Here is a 23,133-nt window from a genome sequence, read left to right as displayed (position 1 = left end):
AGTTCCTATTATCTCAAAAGTAACTAATTTCTTTACCTTATGGAACAATGGTTCAATTAACGTTAGTGCAGCAGCCATTTTGATTTGGTTGTAACAAAGACAGGTCGAGAAAAACATTTCATGCAGATTTCCCAGGGAGAAGTCTGAGACATCATTTAAAGGCGGCACGGTGGCTCAGTGGTTAGCACTGCTGCCTCACAGCGCCAGGAACCCAGGTTCAATTCCACTTTCGGGCGACTGCCTGTGTCGAGTTTGCACATTCTCCCCGCGTCTGTGTGGGTTTCCTCTGGGTGCTCCGGTTTCCTCCCACAGTCCAAAGATGTGCAGGCTAGGTGGATTGGCCATGCTACATTGCCCAGAGTGTTCAAGGACATGTAGCTTAGGTGGGTTATCGGGGGATAGGTCTGGGTAAAATGCTCCAAGGGTCAGTGTGGACTTGTTGGGCTGAAGGGCCTGTTTCCACACTGTAGAGATTCTATGAAATACATCAGCACAAAAGATTCTTGGCCATAGTGAACATAAGGAGGAAGGTATTCAGAAATCAACTGCTGCTCTGCCAAAAATGTATAGGCAATGTCCAAATATCCTAACTGCAGAGCTAGCGAGGAACACAAAATCTTCTCCATCCATCCATCTCTCTTTGTCTCTCTCTCTCTCTCTCTCTCTCTCTCTACCTCCCTCTCTCTCTACCTCTCTCTCCCATTCCCCCGATGCTGCTGAGTCCATCTGTACAGAGCAACCCCTGACTATTCAACTATAGATGGCACTTCAATGGCCAAATCTGATATTCAGTTCCAATCACTTCACTTTGGAAAGAAAAACTTCAAAATCAAAGGCTTACAACAATTTCAGAGACTGATTTTATTTTCATCTTTATATTATCCCGACCTATTTTTAATCTTCGCATTTGATTTTTTTAAGCTGATAACCTTATCTCTTTTACTTGAATAACTTGACCAGTAGCTTTGCAATAAAAATAATCTTTATCTTGTTTCAGACTAAAGCTTTGCTGCTGATTATTTTTAAGTTGAAACACTCAAATTAAAATGGGGCTCCATATGAGCTTATACAAGTTCTTCATGCACAGACCATGCTGAGGAGATGCCTGTGTGTAGGACTAGCGAGAAACAATACTGGCAGTAATACTTTTTAGATTTCTGATCATTTGTGACTGCTGCACTGAACCTTGAAAGAGTGGTTTCCTTTATACTCACTATCTACATAAGCTATCTGACATGAATACTTTGTCCTCTAAGATCTTCAGACAGCTTCTCCGATTTGGACCAAACAGACTACTGAGTACCTTGGAAAAAAAAGTGAAAATGGATTTGTACAACAAATTGTAAAACATTAATGAATAGTTGTATTCTTATGAGATTTCAGGACTGGTGTGAAGAAGATTACTGACATCACATACCCACTGATGGCTATCCTAATTTAGCGGTCCTCATCTGTTGTTTAACTGTAGGTGTTAACTCATGGTGTGACACCTGCTGTAAAAAAGGTGAGATTGGAAAGACAAATGCAGACTTTAGATGATCATCAAATGACACTACATGGGAGAAAGCTACTATGCCTATCCCAGCTATTAGTAAAATGTTGGTTACACCTTACAACTAATCTTACTGTTTCAGAGATAGCAGTTTTCTGAAGAAGGGCCTAGGCCCGAAACGTCAGCTTTCCTGCTCCTCTGATGCTGCTTGGCCTGCTGTGTTCATCCAGCTCTGTACCTTATTATCTCAACTAATCTTACTGTCTGTGTTAAACCCAGGTAATTAACCCCTGAAGCTAATTTCTATGGGTGTGGCAACGTGCTGCATGCAAATGATGGTAATGGTAATTTCTAAACATTTTCCAAAACAATTATCTTCAGAATTTTGTTACAATAGCTTCAAATGTTAAATTTTTTAAAAAATGGTTCAAATTTTACAGTTATCTCATAATCTGCAAAAGAACAGCAGCTGATTATCTTAAGCCAAAAAAGAGCTGTTTTAAAGACCAAATAGAAACTGAAAGAACTGCAGATGCAAGTCAGAAACAAAAACAGAAACTGCTGGAAAAGCTCAGCAGGTCTGGCAGCATCTGTGGAGAGAAATCAGAGTTAATGTTGCAGGTCGAGTGACCCCCAGAGGAAGGATCACTTCTGAGGAAGGGTCACTTGATCCGAAATGTTTGATTGTCCACCGCCATTCAGGACTGGTTCTGACAGGACTGCAGAGCTTAGATCTGATCCATTGGTTGTGGAATCCTGTTCATACCATTTCTGTAGCTTCAAACTAACTCCTCACTTTTAGCTTAGTTGACTGGACGGATGATTTGCAATGCAGTGTGATAACAATGTGGGTTCAGTTCGCATACTGGCAAGTCCTGACATATCCTTCTGCACTCTTCATTGGACCATGGTTGATTCTCCTAGCTTGACACTAATGTGTCTTGGATGATACACAAAGTCACGAGGTTTCAGGTAGTGTTGGAGTACAATTTTCTTATTACTGATAGCCCATAGCATCTCATGGATGCCCATTTTTGACCTTCTCGGTCTGTTTGAGATCTATCCCATTTGACACACTGATAGCGCCACACGACATGATAGAAACTCTACTCAATGTAAAGACAGGACTTGATCTCTGTGAGAACAGAATTGTGAACACTCACGGATAATCTACTGACCAAATGCATCTGAGGTCAGTTGTGTGTTGAGAAGAAGCTCAAGTATATTTTTCCCTTTATTTTACCACCTGGTGCAGATCCAATCCAGCAGGTATGCCCTATCAGACTTGACCAGTTCAGCCAGTAGTGGTGTTGCTGAGCCACTGTTGGGGTGTTTGTTACATTAATGATATTTTTCATTTACTCAGGAGACATGGGCAATCACTGGCTGAGCCCGTATTTGTTGCCCATTTGTAGTTGCCTTCAGAGGGTAGCAATAAGCTGCCTTTTTGAACTGTCGCAGTCCATTGTAGACTTAAAATGTTGTTAAGGAGTTTGAACAATGACTCTGGAAGAATGGCAATTTATTCCCAAGTTAGGACGGTGCCACACAAACAGAAATTGATGTGTTGTACCATTCATTTTGAATCATAGCTGCTTTGACCATAACTTGCCTCTGTCTTTATCATTGTGAGATGAAAGTCAAGATCACCATAGTCCCACAGGCTGCTCCCTCATTAGGGAGAGACAACTAGTGTTAGGTTTAACCTGACAGCCTCCTCTCTTCAGGTGAGGAACGGGTTTGAGAACACAGGGCCTTCATGGTGACCTCAGCTGGCCCAGGAATTGAACTTGTGTAGTTGGCATTCATCTCCATTGCAAACCAGCCATCCAGCCTACTGACCTAACCAATCCTCACTACAGACAAAACATGACTGATTTCATATTTTGTATTTAGTGTATGGGGATAGGGCTCTGGTACGTGACATGGGGCAGACTTTGCCCAAATGGCCATTCCTCACATGGAATTGTACCTCAGCATGAATCAGCATGACAAAAGAAAACATTGTCAAACTGGAAAGAAGCTTTTGGCGAAAGTGATTCTGAGGGGAAACTGTGAAAATAGGCCATGACTTGCTTGGCATGTCAACGCAGCAAGGAGCTTTTGGATAAAATAACCTGTTTCTATTGGAGTGAATTCTGTGGATAAACAAATCTTACCTTATATAACTAGGAGAAAATTCCTGTTGTGTGCTTTATAGCTAGTTCCTTGTTCATTTCAGCTGCGGACAGATGGTTCACGATTAGCTTTAACAGAAATAGGCATTACCAATTTATCAGTTTTGGGGGCAGTGAAATCTTCATATGTTTAAAGCTGCAGGGTAAATTCGTAGCCTTCATTGATTGCAGGATTTGAGAGCCCTGTAAGTGGCGATCAGGAAGTCCGCATACACCTATTTCATCCTTGTGTTGTGCAACTCAGCTACACATTGATTGGTTATTGCGACAATGTGGCAGGTGGTATATCGTGTTGGGAGGTGTGGATTTATACACTTTGTAAGTGAGAATGGAAGAATACAACATTTGTTAAAAGGTGTGAAATTTGGAACTGCTGATGTTCAGAGGGACTTGGGTGTACAAATACAAAGAACACAGAAAGTCAGCCTGCTGCCAGTACAAGCAATTCAAAAGACAAATGGCATACTTGCCATTATTGCAAAGGTTTTGGAGCTGAAGGATAGGAAAGTCTTGCTGTATTTGTCAAAAGTTTTGGTGAGACCACACTTGAATGCTGTCTGCAGTCTCAGTTTCCAACACTAAGCTGGATGGCAGGTGATGACAAGTGCAGGTTCACAGGGGTCAGTATTGCTTCCACAAATATTCAGGTTATACGTTAATAATCTGGACGAAGGAACTGAGGACACCCTTGCGATCTTTGCATACGACACAAAGATAGGTGGACGGGCAGGTAGTGTTGAGGAAGCGGGGAGGCTGCAGAAGGACTTGAACCAGTTAGGAGAGTAGGCAAATAAGTGGCAGATGGAATACAATGTGGGAAAGTGTGAGGTCATGCACTTTGGTAGAAAGAATAGAGGCATGGACTATTTTCTAAATGGGGAAAGGCTTCAGAAATCTGAAGTACAAAGTCCTAGCTTAGGATTCTCTTAAGGCAAGGAAGGCAAATGCAATCTTAACATTAATTTCAAGAAGGCTAGAATACAAGATGGGAGGTGTAATGCTGAGGTTGTGTGTGGCTCTGGTCAGGCTGCTTTTGGAGAATTGTGAGCAGTTTTGGGCCTTATTTTTAAGGAAGGATGTGCTAGCATTGGAAGGAGTGCAGAGGAGGTTTGCAAGAAAGATCTCTGGATGAAGGACATTTCACATGAAGAGCGGTTGAGGACTCTGGTCTGTATTTGATAGAGTTTAGAAGGATAAGGGGGGAATCTCATTGAAACTTACAGAATATTATACAGAATATTGAATACTTACAGAGTAAGGTTAGGGCCATTAACGACAGTAGTGTGAAGTTGAGCATGGAGTCTGAAGAGATAGGAGAGGCCCTAAATGAATATTTTTCATCAGAATTCACACATGAAAAAGATAATGCTGTTGAGGAGAATACTGAGATACGGGCTATTAGACTAGTCGTTATTGAGGTTCATAAGGAGGAGGTGTTAGCAATTCTGGAAAGTGAAATTCTAGAGCAAGGATCTGTTTTGGGGCCACTGCTGTTTATCATTTTTATAAATGACCTGGATTAGGGCATAGAAGGATGGATTAGTAAATTTGCGGATGACACTAAGGTGGGTGGAGTTGTGGATAGTGCGGAACGATGTTGCACGTTACAGAGGGACATAGATAAGCTGCAGAGCTGGGCTGAGAGGTGGCAAATGGTGTTTAATGCGGAAAAATGTGAGGTGATTCACTTTGGAAGGAGTAACAGGAATATTGAATACTGGGCTAATGGTGAGATTCTTGGTAGGGTGGATGAGCAGAGAGATCTCAGTGTCCATGGGCATAGATCCCTGAAAGTTGCCACCCAGGTTGATAGGGTTGTTAAGAAGGCGTACAGTATGTTAGGCTTTATTGGTAGAGGGGTTGAGTTTCAGAGCCATGAGGTCATGTTGCAGCTGTAGAAAACTCTGGTGCAGCCGCACGTGGAGTTTTGCATACAGTTCTGGTCACCGCATTATAGGAAGGATGTGGAAGCATTGGAAAGGGTGCAGAGGAGGTTTACCAGGATGTTGCCTGGTATGGAGAGAAGGTCTTATGAGGAAAGGCTTAGGGACTTGAGGCTGTTTTCATTAGAGAGAAGAAGGTTAAGAGGTGACTTAATAGAGGCATACAAGATGATCAGAAGATTAGATAGGGTGGACAGTGAGAGCCTTTTTCCTCGGATGGTGATGGTTAGCACGAGGGGACATAGCTTTAAATTGAGGGGTAACTGATATAGGACACATGTCAGAGGTAGGCTCTTTACTCAGACAGTAGTAAGGGTGTTGAATGCCCTGCCTGCAACAGTAGTAGACTCGCCAAATTTAAGGGCATTTGGATGGTCATTGGATAAACATTTGGATGATAAAGGAATAGTGTAGGTTAGATGGGCTTCAGATTGGTTTCACAGGTCAGCGCAGCATCGAGGGCTAAAGGGCCTGTACTGCGCTATAATGTGCTATGTTCTATTGGGAGGCCTGGATAAAGTGGACGTGGTAAAGATGTTTCCACTTGTAGGAGAAGCCAGAACCTGAAGATGTAGCCTCAGAGTGAAGTGATGACTCTTTAGAGCTGAGTTGAGGAGGAATTTCTTCAACCAGATGGTGGTGAATCTATGAAACTTGTTGCCACAGAAGACTGTGGAGACCAAGTATTGAGAAGAGATAGATACTTTCTTGACAAGTAAGGGGTTCAAGAGAATGGGATTCAGAAGTATATCAGTCATTATTGAATGGTGGAAGAGAACTCAATGGGCTGAATGGCCTAATTATACTACTGTATCTTGTGATCCTATGATATTCCTGAACAGCTCAAGGGGCTGTCTTCTTCCAGCTTGTATGTTCTTACAAGAAATGAAACCCCAACTCCCATGAAGGATCTTGTGAATGATAGAGAATACAAATAATGGAACAACAAATAATCAATGCCACTGAAACTCTGAAATATTAGAAATATTATTCATCCTTCTGAAATTGGAATATTACAGCCATGCAGTCTATTGAACCATCCAGAGCCAACAATTCTTTAATTGACCAGGTGGCTAAAAGCATTCAGTTAAGAATTGAGTGTTTCAGGCATTAAGATTCACTTCGTAATAACAGAGAGTCATTTTCAATCCTGTAACTTAAGCTCCAGCCTTAATTCCCAACCACGAAAATCAGCATTTTGACCTATAATTAAGGGATAAAATAAACTAAATTGAGCCAGCAGTAATTTTGGTATCACATTTTTGATTGTTAAATATGTACAATTAAAGAGAGTTTTACAATTATCCTTTACAGGAGTAAATCCTTAATCACGAATCTGTCCAATAGCTCTGTATCTGCTGTTACCCTGGCGATAAAAGAATTTACATCTTATAGTCCAATTGTTAATATTTTAGAGGTGATGTTGTATCTCAATACCGATAGAAATCACTCAGTCTGGTTAGTCAGTTAATTCAGTTATCCTTTATTCTGGTTACAACTGATTAACAAACTGAACTACAGCTACTAATACAAATCAAGCAAAGCAAAGCATAGGACACACAACCTCGTGTAATTATTACTTGTCAGTGGTGGACCTGGCCAGAGTTCTTGAACAAGGTCACTGTAGTTTGTCAAAGTAAAAACAGAAAGAGCTGCAGATGCTGTAAATCAGGAACAAAAACAGAAGTTGCTGGAAAAGCCCAGCAGGTCTGGCAACATCTTTGAAGAAAAAAATCAGAGTTAACGTTTCAGGTCCTGTGACCCTTCTTCAGAACTTCCATAGGAATTTTGGAATGAAATAACTAGCCACTATGATTAGATTATATAATTGAAAGGACTGTCATAGATATGCTGATCAGAACTCTTTCACTAGCCTACTGGGCAAATCTATTGCCTGTGATTTGGCATCAAAAGAGATGGATTGCAAGGTTCCAGGGCATGTATCCTCAGCCTGTGTATAATTGGCATATTTCCATTGAGATCTGTGCGTTGATCTCAGAGCTAGAAGATGCTGAGATATCAACCAGAGACCCCATCCTGAGTTCCCATCTCACACCCTGCACCACTAGCAACTACCATGTGGAGACTGCGAGTCAGATCAGAAATTATGGAAAATATATGACACAGAAGGAATTTTTTGTGTCTGTGCTGGTCTTGTTAATGGTGTTATGTCTACAGTCAAACTGCTCACTGAGAATAATGATCTATGTTTGCATGGGAACTCTGCATCAGATAGAGCAGTACCATCGCTTTGTATATCTCTCCTTTAACATAGTGAAATAGCTCATGCAGTCAGGGCAGCAAGTAAGAGGTGAAAACTGAAGAGAAAGTAGCTGTTTTCTGTCCATGTATTGTTATAAGTTTATTTCTATTTTGTTTGTTCATTTTTCATTGCTTCTGAATTGCTTAGGGGGCAGTTTAGGCAAGCGTAGCTGAGGAGCTGATGCAGAGGTTGAGATTTGTGGATCATTAGGATCGCTTCTGGGACAGATTGCACCTGAACTAGAGGGAGAACAGGATCCTGGTGGGGAGATTTGCTAGAGCTATTTGTGAGTTTGAATTAGTCTGGCAAAGGTGTAGGACCCTAAGCATTAAGAGAGAAGATTGAGGCTGGTTCATTAGTTAAAAGAGAACAAGTTAAACAGGCAAAGCAGACAAGAGCACTGCAGGGTAGGAGGGAAGACTGATGAATTGAACGGCATTCATTCCAATGCAAGAGGCCTGATAGGTAAGGCAGATTAACTCAGGGCATGGATGGGAACATGGGATTGGGATCATAACTATTACAGAAACATGGCTGAGAGAGGGGCAAGACTGGCAGCTCAGTGTTCTGGGATACAGATTCCCTAGGAAGGATAGAAGGGTAGGCAAGAGAGGAGGGGGAATGGTGTTTTTGTGCAGCGTTAGGGGAAGTGAGTCCTGGTGTAGTGCGAGGGGAAGTGAGTCCCGGTGTAGTATGAGGGGAAGCAAGTCCTGGAACAGAGTGAGGGGAAGCTAGTCCAGTGCAGAGCGAGAGGAAAAAAGTTCTGGAACAGAGCGAGGGGAAATGAGTCCCAGTGCAGTATGAGGGGAAACGGATCCTGGAGCAGCGTGAGGGGAAGCGAGTCCCGGTGCAGTGCGAGGGGAAGCGAATCCTGGAGCAGTGTGAGGGGAAGCAAGTCCTGGTGCAGAGCGAGGGGAAGCGAGTCCTGGTGCAGCGCAACTTACCTGGGAAAGCTCAGTAGGTCTGGCAGCATTTATGAAGAAAAGTCAGAGGGAGGGCCACTGATCTGAAACATTAACTCCGATTTTTCTTCAGAAATAAATAGTGATGTCTTGAAAAGAGTCCATATAATGAAAGAGGAGGTGCTGGAGGCCTGAAAATGCATATAAATAGATAAATCCCAGGACCTGATGAAATGTCTTGCAGGATTCTCCTACAGTGTGGAAACAGGCCCTTCGGCCCAACGAGTCCGCACCGCCCTTTTGAACATCCCACCCAGACCCATCCTCCTATAACCCACACATCCCTGAACACTACGGGCAATTTAGCTTAGCTGATCCACCTAGCCTGCACATCTTTGGACTGTGGGAGGAAACCGGAGCCCCCGGAGGAAACCCTGCAGACACGGGGAGAACATGCAAACTCTACACAGGCAGTCATCCGAGGCTGGGATTGAACCCAGTCCCTGGTGCTTTGAGGCTGCAGTGCTAACCACTGAGCCACCGTGCCGCCCTGATGTTGTGGGAGTCTAGGGAAGAAATTGAGAGGCTCCTGACAGAGATATTTGTACCATCAACAGCTGTAGGTGAGGTGGACGATGACTGATGTTGTGCCATTATTTAAGAAAGGTTGCAAGGAAAAGCCGGGGAACTACAGACTGATCAGTGATAGACAAGTTGTTGGAGAGGATTCTGAGACACAGGATTGATGTGCATTTGGAAAGGCAAGGACTAATCAGGGATAGTCAGTATGGCTTTGTGCCTGGGAAATTTGGTTGAGTTTTTTGAAGAGGTAACCAAGAAGACAGATGAAGGCAGAATGGTAGACATTGTCTGCATGGATTTTAGCAAGGCCTTTGACAAGGGTCTGTATGGTAGACTGGTTAGTAAGGTTGGATCAAATAGATGCCATGGAGAGCCAGCCAATTGGTTACTAAATTGGCTTGACGGTAGGAGATGGAACGTGGTGGTTGAGGGTTTTTTTTTCCACAGTGGAGGCCTGTGACCGGCGGGGTGCTGCAAAGGTTGCTGCGGGGACCACTGTTCTTTGTCATTTATAGGAACAGTTTTGATGAAAATTTAGGAGAGAGGGTTAGTAAGGTTGTGAATGACATCTTAATTGGTGGCATAGTGGACAGCGAAGAAAGTTTTCTAAAAGCACTACAGATCTTGATCAACTGCGTCAGTGGGCCAAGGAATGGCAGATGGAGTTTAATTGAGATAAATATGAGGTTTGCATTTGGTAAAACAAACCAGGGCTGGACTTGCACAATTAATAGTACAGCCCTGGGAGTGTCGTCAAAAATGGAGACCTAACAGTTCATGTACATAGCTCCTTGATAGTGGTGTTACATGTAGACAGAGTGGTGAAGAAGGCATTTGGCATGCTTTCCTTCATTGGTCAGAGTATTAAATGCTGTAGCCGGGATGTTAGAGCGGTACATGACATTAGTAATTCTGGTCTCCCTGGTATAGGAAAGAGGTTGTGAAAATAGAAAGTTTTCAGAAAAGATTTACGAGGATGTTGCTGGGGTTGGAGGGTTTGAACTATAGGGAGATGCTGAATGGGTTGGGGCTATTTTTCCTGGAGTTTCAAAGCTGAGAGGTGGCCTTGTAGAGGTTTATAAAATCATGAGGGGCATGGGTAGGGTAAATAGACAATGTCTTTACCACGGGGTGGGGGAGACCAGAACTAGAGTGCTAGGTTTTAAGATGAGAGGGAAAGATATAAAAGGGACTTAAAGGGCAACTTTTTCATGCAGAGGGTGGTGAATCTATGGAATGAGCAACCAGAGAAAGTGGTGGAGGTTGATACAATTACAGCATTTAAAAGATATCTGGATGGGTAAATTAATAGGAAGGGTTTAGAGGGCTATGGGGCAATTGCTGGCGAGTGGGATTAGATTTACGAGGACAGCTGATCAGCGTAGACGAGTTGTACTGAAGTGTCTGTTTCTGTGCTACATATCTTTTTGACTTTCTGACTTTAGTAAGGCCACATTTGGAGTACTGCGTGCCATTCCGGTTGCCCTGATATAGGAAGGATGTTATTAAACTGGAAGGGGTGAAAAATAGATCTACGAGGATGTAATAAGGACTTGAAGGTTTGCGTTATAAGTGGACACTGGACAGGCTGGGCCTTTTTATCCCTAGAGCATAGGGGGCTGAGGGATAACCTTATAGAGGTTTATAAAATCATGAGGGGTATAGATAAGGTAGATAGCCATGGTCTTTTCTCTAGGGTAGTGGAGTCCAAAACTAGGGGGTATAGGTCTAAGGTGAAAGGGGCCTTGAGAGGCAACTTTCACGCAAAGATAATGGGAGCTGCAGATGCTGGAGAATCCGAGATAACAAAGTGTGGAGCTGGATGAACACAGCAGGCCAAGCAGCATCTTAGGAGCACAGAAGCTCGTTTATGTAACAAGCTGCCAGCGGAAGTGGTAGAGCTGGGTCCAATTACAACATTTAAAGTCATTTGGAGAGGTACATGGGTAGGAAGCGTTTAGAGGGAAATGGGTCAAATGCTAACAAATGGGACTAGTTCAGTTTGGGAAACCTGGTCAGCATGTTTGAGTTGGAATGAAGAGTCTGTTTTAGGGCACTGTGACTCTATAACCACATCAGCTGTGAGGCTGGAGTTACACAATTAGGATGCCAGAAGGGCTCAACTGAACCAGGTGAGTTTTTTTTATGGCCAGCTAACTGACTGTTTTTATTCATTTATTCATTTAAATATATTTGAATTCTTAAACGGTAGAATGAGAATCTCCATTTTATAGAGTACCAGTCCAGTAACATAACCGTGTTTGGCACAACACAAACAATATACTGCAGGTTCTGGAAATCTGATGTAAAAACGGAAAATGCTTAGCAGTCAGGTAATCTTCATGAAGAAAGAAGCAGAGTTAATGTATCAGATTGATGATTCTCCATCAGAACTGAAAAATGTTTGGGCTGTGACAGATTTTAATGGATCAAGGATAAAGAGAAAGAAAACAGAAAGTAATGAAGATTAAAAAGGTGAAATAAAAAGCCAAATGGAAATGCTGTTGGAAAGAGGAGCAGAACCTTTTCAAGTTACATGTCCTCCTTAGATGAGAACTTGCAGTGAGTGAAATACCATTACTAGCAGAATGTTACCAAGTGTTACAAATCTGCACTATAGTGGTAAAAATATAGAAAAGGTAAACACATCCACGTAAGGCTACATCTGTGGAGAGTCAACCTGAGTTCACATTAATTTGCAAAATCATCTGTACCCAAATTCTGACAACGAGCAACCTTTAAACGACAAAGAGAAGTCATTGGATGAGAAGCGTAGAGATATTTTAAAAATATGATGAAAAGTCCAAACCCTTTTCCTAAAAATATAACCTTGAGTTAAAGTCTTACAGCTCACATTTTTTGCCACACTTCAAAAAGTGAAATATGTTAAAAAAAATGAAGGGAAAGAAAAGCTGGCACTGGATATTTCTGTTTTGCAAATACCCAACAATCATCAACTGTAAATTAAACAGGCCAGATTAATTACAGCTTTGCTTCAGCCTCTGAATAATCTGTGTGGTTACTTGGCATTGTGCTCTTGTCAATGCAAAGCAGCTTATCATCTGATTAATTTTGAACAAAGCCACTGGAGATTTCTGTTTTTTAAAAATAAATTCTTTAGCATTTTTTCTTAGCACAGCCTGTTTCTAACACTTTGTAATAGTACGAGGAAGCCAAGTTAACTGCTGCCTCAACTCGGGAGCATTTTGTGGCCCAATCTGTGAACACAATATACTGATTTTCTAGTGGTAGAAATAATATTTATGTTCTGCTCTACACAGCCTAAGCAAGTAAATGCTACACCTTCGGCCATTGTCTAATATTGTCATTTCATAACCATTTGCATTTGGGTGATGTCAAGTTCAGCACTATTTGCCAGCTTCGTAATTCACTGCTTAAAGTGCGATAGAATTTGAGACTAAAAGAACCTTAAATGCTAATGTGTGTTTGTCCGTGTGCCAGCATGAAAGAGTATGGAAGTGTCCTCTGCACATGTATATTTCCTTAAGGTATCAGCCACGGTTCAGTTGGTAACTCTCTCACCTGCAAATCAGAAGGTTATGGGATCAAGTCTCATTCTAGGACGTGAGCATACATCAAGGCTGTCATTCCAGTACAGTACTGAGTGAGCGCTACACTGTTGCAGATGCTACCTTTGGATTATTCATTAACCAAGGACTCATTTTCCCATTAAAGATTCTGTGACACTGTTTCAAAGCACGAGCCAAGATTTTGTTAGTCAACACTAGAAGACTGCTGAAGTTTCATCCCATTCTACTTAGGTAATGTGATATGCTTCTCCAACATGTGACAAACTTGCATTTTGCAGGTCTTGACTGGCATGATGCTGTTCATTGATAAATGATAAAAAGTTGGAGCGTCTAGCCCCAAATCTACCCTAAACAGAAACTGCTGATTATTATCTTATCATCTTATTGTGTGGGAGTAGTTTATTTTAGATGTTGGATGGTGATCAAAACACTTGCCCCATAATCTAAGCAAAAATAAATCAGTATTTGACAGTATAGAAAACAGAAAATGTTGGAAATCGCAGTAGATCAGGCAACATCCATGGAGAGAGAGCAAGCTAACGTTTCGAGTCGAGAGAGCAGTAGGTTTGGTGACTTTGATATGTTCGGTCTTTGGAGCGGTTGATAACACAAACAAAATCAAATGTATTCGCTTGTGAAAAGTTCCTTGTATCCATGGTTAGAATTATAATTAGCAGCAATTTAATAATGGATTTTTTTTCCCTTTTTTTCCCCCAGTGGAGTTTATGTTCCTAGAGCTTGCTTCGATGCAGTCCATACAGCAGTTTGCCCAAAACTTCAAAGCAAAGAACCTCTTACTGCATGTTTTGGTAGATAACGGTGAGTTTAAATTATTTTTGCTCACACTACAGATTGATAGTTCATAGTCTTCGGGTTACCTGTAAAGGATCTGCTTGTCCGTATGTAGAACTGTTATTTTAAACTTTGAAAGAGTCCAGAACATGCCCTTGTTATAATATGGGTACTGCAGCAGCAACTGAGCTGTTTACAAAAGAGACACTTCACTGCTCAACGCGAGCCATTTTAAAAATCATGCATTTATAATTTTGGCAAGTTCAGGCAAAGGTGGGGTGACTTAATTGAATGTTTTTTTTAATATTTCAGAAATGGTACACATGGCTGAAACATCAGGGGACATAGATAAGACTATAATTTTAGTCATACGTTTAACATCAGAAAAGACAATTTTGCATCAAAATTGAAAATATCTGCTGTACTTTGCAGTTTCCTTTTGTCACCCTGCATGAACATTTGTTCCTTTTTTTCTGATCTCATTCTATCTGAATTTTATCTATTCTTACCGATTCTATTAATGTACCCATTGCCAATTATTGCCCTATCTTTGGGAAGGACAGAATGTATTAATTTCCTTTCTTTTCTTCTGCCACCTTGATCTCACTATCCGTTCAGGGATAAGTCAACAGAAGCCTACACAATGGTCATTTTTTTAACACAAATAGTTTGGAAAAATCCACAAATCCCCTGCCATCAAACAGCAGCCAGGAAGCAAACTCAGAAGTTTAATTATTCTATTGAAGATATTATAAGTACCTTATATCTTTGATTTACTGATTTGAAAATATGCTTGCTAAATATTCAAATTGTGCTACATTGTTGGTGGTGAGGAACATTTGAAAGTACAAGAATCTTTTCCATGTTGTACTGAGCTGTGAAATATTTTGTAGTCTGATGAGTTTCTCATTGATATATCAGAGTTGGGAAAAGATGTTGGATATAAATTGTTGACTGAAATGGGGGAAAGGGGGTGCGGTGCTTGCCAACTGAAGAGCACAGAAGTATTCGATGCAGATTTGGTTGCCTTACCAACTGGTTTATTGTGGCAACTTTGGCTCATTTGTAGCATTTTCACCTCCTCAACTCAGATAACTTTGGGTTCAAGTTCCTTCCAGAGACTTGAACGAATAATCCAGGCTGGCAGTTCAGTGCAGGAGTGACAGAGTGCTGCAATGTGCGAAGTGCCATCTTTCAGATGGGATGCCCCGCCCTCACCAAAAAGTTGGTACGTCGATGACTGCCTTTTTGATACAGATCAGTGACTTTGGTAATGATTTGTAGAGCTAGATGAACACAGCAGGCCAAGCAGTATCATAGGAACAAGAAGGCTGACGTTTCGAGCCTAGTCCCTTCATCAAAAATGGGCAAGGTTATTTCCCCTTCTGGGAAAGCCCACAGGTCTTTCAGAGAGCACCAGATGTCATCATCTCATTGAGCTATAGAGTCCCTACAGTGTGGAAGCAGGCCATTCAACCCAACGAGACCACACCATCCCTCTGAAGAGCATCCCATCAGACCCACCCCATTACCCTATCTCTGTAACTCTGCATTTCCTATGGCTAATCCACCTAACCTGTGCATCCCTGGCACTATGGACAATTTAGCAAGGCCAATCTTAACAGGCACATCTTTGGACTGTGGGAGGGAACCACAGCACCCAGAGGAAACCCACACAGACATGGGGAGAATGCATAAATCCCACACAGACAATCACGCAAGGCTGGAATCGAACGTGTGTCCCTGCCGCTGTGAGGCACCAATGCTAACCACTGATCTCAGAATAAGGGACTTCCCAGTTAGGAGGTGATGCAGAGGAATTCATTCTCTCTGGAATTCTTTACTGCAGAGGCTGTAGAGTATGAGTAATTAATTATATTCAAGGCTGTGATAGATCGACTTTAATCAGTGAGGGAATCAAGTGGCGAAGGCAGGATAGTGGAGCTGAGGATGTTCAGATCAGTCACAATCTCATTGAATGGCAGAGCAGACCCAATGGGCTGAATGATCTGCTTCTGCTTCTATGTCTCATGGTCACACAGTAAGACTCCATGCCGCTGAAAGAATAATAAGACTACTACAAGTCATTATTTATCTCTCAATGAACAGCGCTGAAATTGATGATCTAGCCATCATGTCATTGCAGTTTGTGGAACCTTGCTGTGTGTTTCCCTGAATTGTGACAATGACTACACATCAAAACAAGGCTCACTGGAAAAGGCAGGTGAACATCCTGAGGTCATGAAATACGCTATATCGTTGCAAATTCTTTCTGTTTCTACTGATCCTAGTGTAGACCAAGTATCAAAGCGATGCCTTACTTTTCTGTATGCCTCCATCCAGACTGGCCAGATTTTCTTGAAACTTAATGTAAAAGTCAAGCTAAAAGTTAGAACAAAGTCCGAAATGAAAAATAAATATGTTGGGGGCAGGGAGAGTCATGTAGCTTTAAACTGAAATTCATGTATTTTTTGCTTTATGTCTTTTAGTTTAATACTGAACACGGAGGTGTGGTAATCTGGGATTATTCCTGATGTAAATTCTTATTTTTTTTAAATTGCTGTTCCAAGATGTTTGGAAGAAAGAACATCTGAAAGGAAGACATTCAGAGTGAATTAACAGAGGGACGAGACAGCTGAGTTGGAGAGATAAAAGAAAAGTAAAATATGCTGCAATATAGCAATATTATAAAAGCGAAGGTTAAAGCACAAGCAGATAAAATTTTTAAATAATAAACTAAGCAATTTGAGGGAGGAAGGGATATTTGCAGAATGTGTAATAAAGGGGTCAAAATTGATGTGATCTCTTTTAGTGTTTGTTTGAAATTGTTCTTTCTGTCTCAAAGACAGGTGAAAGAAGATTTAATAAAGTTCAAAAATGAATTGTACATTTAAACATAGAAAATAGGGACAGGAGTAAGCCATTCATGTCATCAAGCATCCAGAGAGACTTGGGCTGTTCATGAGCCTATTTTTCTCCACTATCCCCATGTCCCTCAATGTCAAAGGGATTCTACAAATACATTAAGGACAAAAGAGTAACTAGGAAGAGAATAGGGACACTTAAAGACCAGCAAGGCCACCCATGCATGGAACTGCAGGAGATGGGGGCGAAACTAAACAAGCATTTCACATCAGGGTTTACTGTGGAGATGGATATGGAAGGTAGAGAATGTGGGGTAATAAATAGCGATGTCATGAAAAGTGTCCATATTTCAGAGGAGGAGGTGCTGAACGTCTTTAAACACATAAAGGTAGACAAGTCCCCAGGACCTGACCAGTTGAACCCAAGAACTTTGTGGGAAGCGAGGGAAATGTTTCCTGGGCCCCTTGCTGAGATATTTGTATCATCGATAGCCACAGGTGAGGTGCCAGAAGACCGGAGTTTGGCTAACATGGTGCCAGTATTTAAGAAAGGTAATAAGAGAAAAGCAGGAACTGTTGACTGGTGAGCCTGATATTGGTGATGGGTAGGTTGTTGGAGAGAATCTGAAAGATTCGGATTTACATGTATTTGGAAAGGCAAAAACTGATCAGGGATAGTTAACATAGCTTTGTGTTTGGGAAATTATTTCAGACTAACTTCATTGACTTTTTTGAATAACTAATAAAGAGGATTGATGAGGGCAGAGCAGTGGACTATGTCCACCTTATGGACTTCAGTAAGGCATTCAACATAGTAGAATTTTCATGCTAGACTGGTTAGCAAAGTTAGATCACACAGGAATACAAGGAGAACGAGCTATTTAACTACAGAACTGGTTCAAACGTAGAAGACAAAGGGTGGCGGAGTGTTACTTTTCAGGCTGGAGGCCTGTCACTAGCGGTGTGCCACAAGAATTGGTCCTGGGTCCACTGCTTTTTGTCATTTATATAAATTATTTGGATCCGAATATATGAGGTATGGTTAATAAGTTTGCAGATGACAGAAAAATTGGGGGTGTAGTGGACAGCGAGGAAGGTTACCTCAGAGTACAATGGATCTTGATCAGATGGGTCAATGGGCCGAGGAGTGGCAGATGGAGTTTAAGTTTGATAAATGTAAGGTGCTGCATTTTGGAAAGGCAAATCAGGGCAGGACTTATACACTTAATGGTAAGGCCTGGGGACTGTTGGTGAACAAAGAGACCTTGGCATACAGGTTCACAGTTCCTTTAAAGTTGAGTCGCAGGTAGATAGTGAAGAAGTCGTTTGGTATGCTTGCCTTTATTGGCCAATACATTGAGTATAGGAGTTGGGAGATCATTTTGAGGCTGTACAGGGCATTGGGTTGACCACTCTTGGAGTATTGTGTGCAATTCTGGTCTCCCTGCTATGGGAAGGACGTTGTGAAACTAGAAAGTATTCAGAAACGATGTACAAGGACATTGCCAGGATTGGAGGGTTTGAGCTTTAAGGAGAGGCTGAATATGTTGGGGCTATTTTCCCTAGAATGTCAGAGGCTGAGGGGTGACCTTACAGAGGTTTATAAAATCATGAGGGGCATGGATAGAGTAAATAGACAAGGTCTTTTACCCAAAGTGAGGGAGTCCAAAACTAGAGGACATAGGTTTAAGGTGAGAGCGGAAAGATTTAAAAGGGACCTAAGGGGCAACATTTTCATACAGAAGGTGATGCGTGTATGAAATGAGCACCCAGAGGAAGTGGTGGAGTCTGACACGATTACAACATTTAAAAGGCATCTGGATGGGTATATGAATAGGAAAGGTTTAGGGGGATAAGGACCAAATGTTGGTAAATGGGACTAGATTTGTTTAGGATATCTGGTAGCCACGGATGAGTTGGATCAAGGGGTCTGTTGCCGTGTCACTCTCTAGGACTCTATGGTTTATGAGCAGAATTGCCATTCAGCCCATTACGTCTGCTTTGCCATTCAAGGTGATCATGGCTGCTCTGATCATCCTCAGCTCCACTTTCCTACCTATTCACATAACCTTGATTCCCTTACTGATTAAAAATCTGTTTATCTTAGCCTATATTATACTTAATGGCCCAACCTCAACGGCTGTCAGTAAAGAACTCTACAGATACGCTCAGTTCCTCTTCATCTCAGTCTTAAACATGCAGCCCCTTATTCTGAGGTAGGTCAGGTACTTGCATTGCACTTTTTCTATACTGCAAGTATATCCATTGCAGATTATATATCTGTATGTCTAGAAAGGAAAATGTTAAACCGATAGGCATATAGCAAGGTGGAGGATAAATTGAATAGCTCTGTAAAAGGGACACAGTGTGTTGTGAAATTTGAAGGCATTAAGAGCGGGTTTTGGATGTTCCAATGTGTTGGTGACTAGGCTACCCAGTAGAAAGACAAAGATGATGATGGAGTCAGAACAGACACATAAGTCAAGGACACAATCTTGATTTTGTTTGCACTCATTTCTGGGTAAAAGTAAGGAAAAGTTCCTGTCGTGCCAGAGGACAATAGGGCTGCATTCTCATATGAGAGAGATGAATGGTCGTCGTTTCACCTAAAGGTCACGGTGCCAAAGCCAAGGACAGGTTGAGAATGTGAGCCCTTCATGGCCACCTCTGCCGGCACCAGAATTGAAGTCGCACTGTTGGCCTCACTTTGCAGACAAATTTAAAATCTGAGCTCCCAGAACATTCAGTTGCTGCTGTCTTCACACATAGCCATTCACCGAGTTGCAGCTAAAAGCTATTTCATCGAAGTTTATGGTTGGTGGAATAACGAGAAAAGAAATTGATATTTTGGAATAATATCAGGGGATTACTTTCAAAGCTATTAATTTGTCTCTTGCATTCAGTGCTATCCAAAACTCAAAACAATCTGTCAGTCCCTTAAGATTCCTTACTTATTGACCTGGCTTCTTGTTAATTTCGTATTCTTTCACCAACTTCCTTTTCACATACAAATTGATTCTTGAAAGTTTGAAGGTGAAATTAATAACAAGAACCATTGCAGTCATGTGACAGGTATATGCAGTGTAAAGAAAATAGTCTGACAACCATGAAGTACTTTGGTCACGCAGACTTGGGCAGAATGTGTAGCTCCACATAGTCGCCCCAAGGCTGGAATCGAAACTGGACACCTGGTGCTGTAAGACAACAGTGTTAACTGCTGAACCACCATGCACCCCTTACTCCTTACCAAATCTGTTACGGACTGAAACAAACCCGAGAGCTCTTTCTCAGTCTTATGACTGTTAGTATTCACCAGGTTAAGAATGTGTAGTGATGTGTAATTTTGGAATAGTGCAAATATTAAGTAATCCACACAGATTTCCAATCAACTAAATGGGAGTAACTAACACCAGAATTTTATGCTTTTCATGAGCAGTGGTCAAAAGCAGCAGCGAGTTAAACATTGATGGTGACTGACACTTGTTAAACCTCCTTGTAAATGGCCCAAAACACCTGGTGAATATTCAGCCTCCCATCTTGTTAAACAAGCTCGACATTGGGGAAAATCTGAAAAAGAACCCAGAACGAGGACCTGGGAGATTTAGCTCACCGCTGAATAGGGTGGTGACTTCCATATTATAAATTAGGCATCAAAGTCTCCAGGCACAATCCATGGGCATGGGCCGCATGCACCACATGTCCATAGACATTGGCATTTGACATGTACCAGCCTCTTAGGAACCTTGTGGCACATCTCCAATCCACTTCTGCACTTCAGCGTTGCATCTCGGGCTGCTGCAAAGACATTTTGTGCCCAAGGACATGCACCCAGTTCATAGACTGGACCAGGCTGCATCTCTGAGCTCTTTGATAATGGGAACTGCAGATGCTGGAGAATTCCAAGATAATAAAATGTGGAGCTGGATGAACACAGCAGGCCCAGCAGCATCTCAGGAGCACAAAAGCTGATGTTTCGGGCCTAGACCCTTCATCAGAGATTCCGTGATCTCGGCATTCAGGTGTTTATATTTTTCTACTTTTTCTCGCCATACTGTTTCCAGTGCTTTATTGTCATTTTCGTACCGCGCTGTGACATCTACGACCGCGATCTTCTTGTCTTTCTTAAATATGAGATCGGGTTTCCATAGGGAGCCGTGTTTGTCGAATAGTCTGGGCTCCACGTACGATGTCCAGCCGTACTTACTGACGTGTTTCTGCAACTGGTCAGCGATCTTGTTATGGCGTTTGATTCGAGCGTTCTTAACGAATGGGCAGTATCCTGAGATGTGTGGCAGGGTCTCATTTGCCATCTCACACCTACGGCATAGCTTGTTTCTGTGGGGCCTACCTCTAGATAATGTGGTTCTCGTCAGGTATAGATTACACCGCAAGAGCACGCTGTTAATGAATCTAGAGGATTTTTGTTGTACTCCAGCCTTAGTCCAAGAGTTAGAGATCTTGTCATCTCTAAAGTACTGGATGCCCGTTCCCTGACATTCCAGCTTTTGCCACTTTTCGAATTCCCACTCCCTCCAGCCTGCATACCTATTGGGTGGTTTCGGTCGCCCCGCGTTTGCCTTCTGTAGTACCGGCATCATGTCCTGGATGTCAGTCATCAGGTCTATTTCCCCCTCACCGTTGCCGCGGCTGTTGGGTTGGAAATTTTCAATTTCCTTTAGGACTTTGAGTTCACGCAGTCCCGCAACTGTCGCTGTGTTGCTCTCTCCTTTATATTGAAAGGAGGCCCGAATGACTACACTGGACTGATGGTACTTTTCCAGAAGCACCATGGGCTTGCAGTGCAAGGATTACTGGCCTTTTGGCAGATATCTGCTCAGTGCTGAGTTGTTCCAGGAGCAGTATGTGATGAGAATTGGTTGTGAGAGATATCATAGGGAGATAGTCTGTAATTAAAGAGGCAAGTATGACAAGATGCAGTGAGAGAACCCACTAGGCTTCACAAATACAAAACCTCCAAAAAGTGCTAACATGGATCCCATGTTTGTTTGACCTAATTTTGACATTGAGCAGCACTTGCATTTCTTTCCATGCGAGAAACTCTTCCTGCAACTCTTTTCCAATAACAATTGAAGACCCTGGAGCCATAATTTTTAAAGTTCTTATTCACTGTCAACAAGCTGGCTGCCAATTTGTCCTTTTATTTCACTGATTAAGTGTGGTCTGCTTTCTTGGTCTGTTTTCTCTCTTCAACAACCGATCTCTACCTACTTGCTTGGCAGCCCCCAACATGACTATTACTGGAAAAGGCACATTTTTTCGAAGTATTTTGTCTGGCACTAATCAGGATTTGCAAGAATACAAATTTAAGGGGAAAGCCTGCCAACCAATTAGAACCCTCATTCAGCATAAATGTTGCTTTTCCCCCTAAATTAGTATTCTTGTGGATATGCCAGATGAGTGCAAGATGAAAGGCTTTGACAAAACATGCCTTTTCTCAGCTAGAATCACGATCTTCAACTTGCAAGCCAAACATTGGTAGTGCACGTTCGTGTGGTTAATTGTGCTAGTCCACTGTTTCTAATTGCTTTCGAAGGAGTTTCACCCCAATCATTGATGACCAAGGGGACAAGCCATATGTGCATGACAGAGCAGGAGGAAGGGTTGCATATCCACAGAGATCGTACTTAGGGTGAATCTCGAGTCCTCCTGCTTTATTTTAAACTGTGGAGCAGTGCCTTGCACCCCTCTCTGTAAGAAAGGAGGAGATCACTGTGCTCTTCCACCTGCTACGTTCAAAACATGGGCCTCAAAGCATGGTGTTGACAGGGATGCCAGTGAATTTTAAAACCACTGTGGATCTATCTCTTGCCTGAGACACTGTGGCTCAGTGTTTAGCACTGCAGCCTTGCAGCGCTCGGGACCTGGGTTCAGTTCTATCCTCAGTTGACTGTCTGTGTGGGGTTTGCACATTCTCCCCATGTCTGCGTGGGTTTTCTCCAGGTGCTCTGGTTTCCTTCCATATTTCAAAGATGTGCAGATTAAGTGGATTGGTCATGGTAAATTGTGATGTGGTGTCAAGGAATGTGCAGGCTAGGTGGAATAACCATGGGAAATGCAGGGTTCCAGGGTCAGTGTAGAGGGTGGGATGCTCTTTGGAGGGTTAGTAAGGACTCGGTGGGCCAAGTGGCCTGCTTCCACACTGTAGGGATTCTGTGATTCCATGATGCCACTGGCTGGAACAGAAACTCTGATGTACCAGTGCAGAACCTGGGCACCATGTTTGGACCTTTGGCAATCGTTACTATTTTATTGTCCTGCCATCGTTTATGAGTGAAAGACAGAACTAGGCTGAGATAATGTGAAAAACGGCATCTGTTCATTGTTCCGACTCACACCAAATGTACTCCTGGATGTTGGAGCAAGTGGAAACACCCAGGAACAAAGAGAAATTGGGGTTACCTGCAAATGCAGGCTGAACACAGAGAAACTGAAAATATCCAGGATCAAGAAAAAGTGAAAGAGCACACAAACATAACTAGCCTTATGCCACTCATGTTGATACGTCCTCTTCCACGGTTGTCCATGTGCTATGAAGAAGATTATGTT

At 42.3% G+C, this 23,133-nt stretch overlaps 1 protein-coding gene across 6 annotated transcripts in view; it reads left to right on the top strand.

Annotated features, from left to right (window-relative positions):
* Window positions 1–23,133, top strand: part of dhrsx (dehydrogenase/reductase (SDR family) X-linked) — a 333,567-nt gene that overhangs the window by 231,828 nt on the left and 78,606 nt on the right. For all 6 annotated transcript variants that reach the window (XM_059646809.1, XM_059646807.1, XM_059646806.1 and 3 more), the window contains one exon: window positions 13,628–13,729. In XM_059646809.1, the coding sequence (XP_059502792.1) occupies window positions 13,628–13,729 (102 nt within the window). The remainder of the gene's footprint in view (window positions 1–13,627; window positions 13,730–23,133) is intronic.

Source organism: Stegostoma tigrinum, chromosome 6 (assembly GCF_030684315.1).
Source record: "Stegostoma tigrinum isolate sSteTig4 chromosome 6, sSteTig4.hap1, whole genome shotgun sequence".
Lineage (NCBI taxonomy): Eukaryota > Metazoa > Chordata > Chondrichthyes > Orectolobiformes > Stegostomatidae > Stegostoma > Stegostoma tigrinum.
This window is presented reverse-complemented; position numbering and strand designations above follow the sequence as displayed.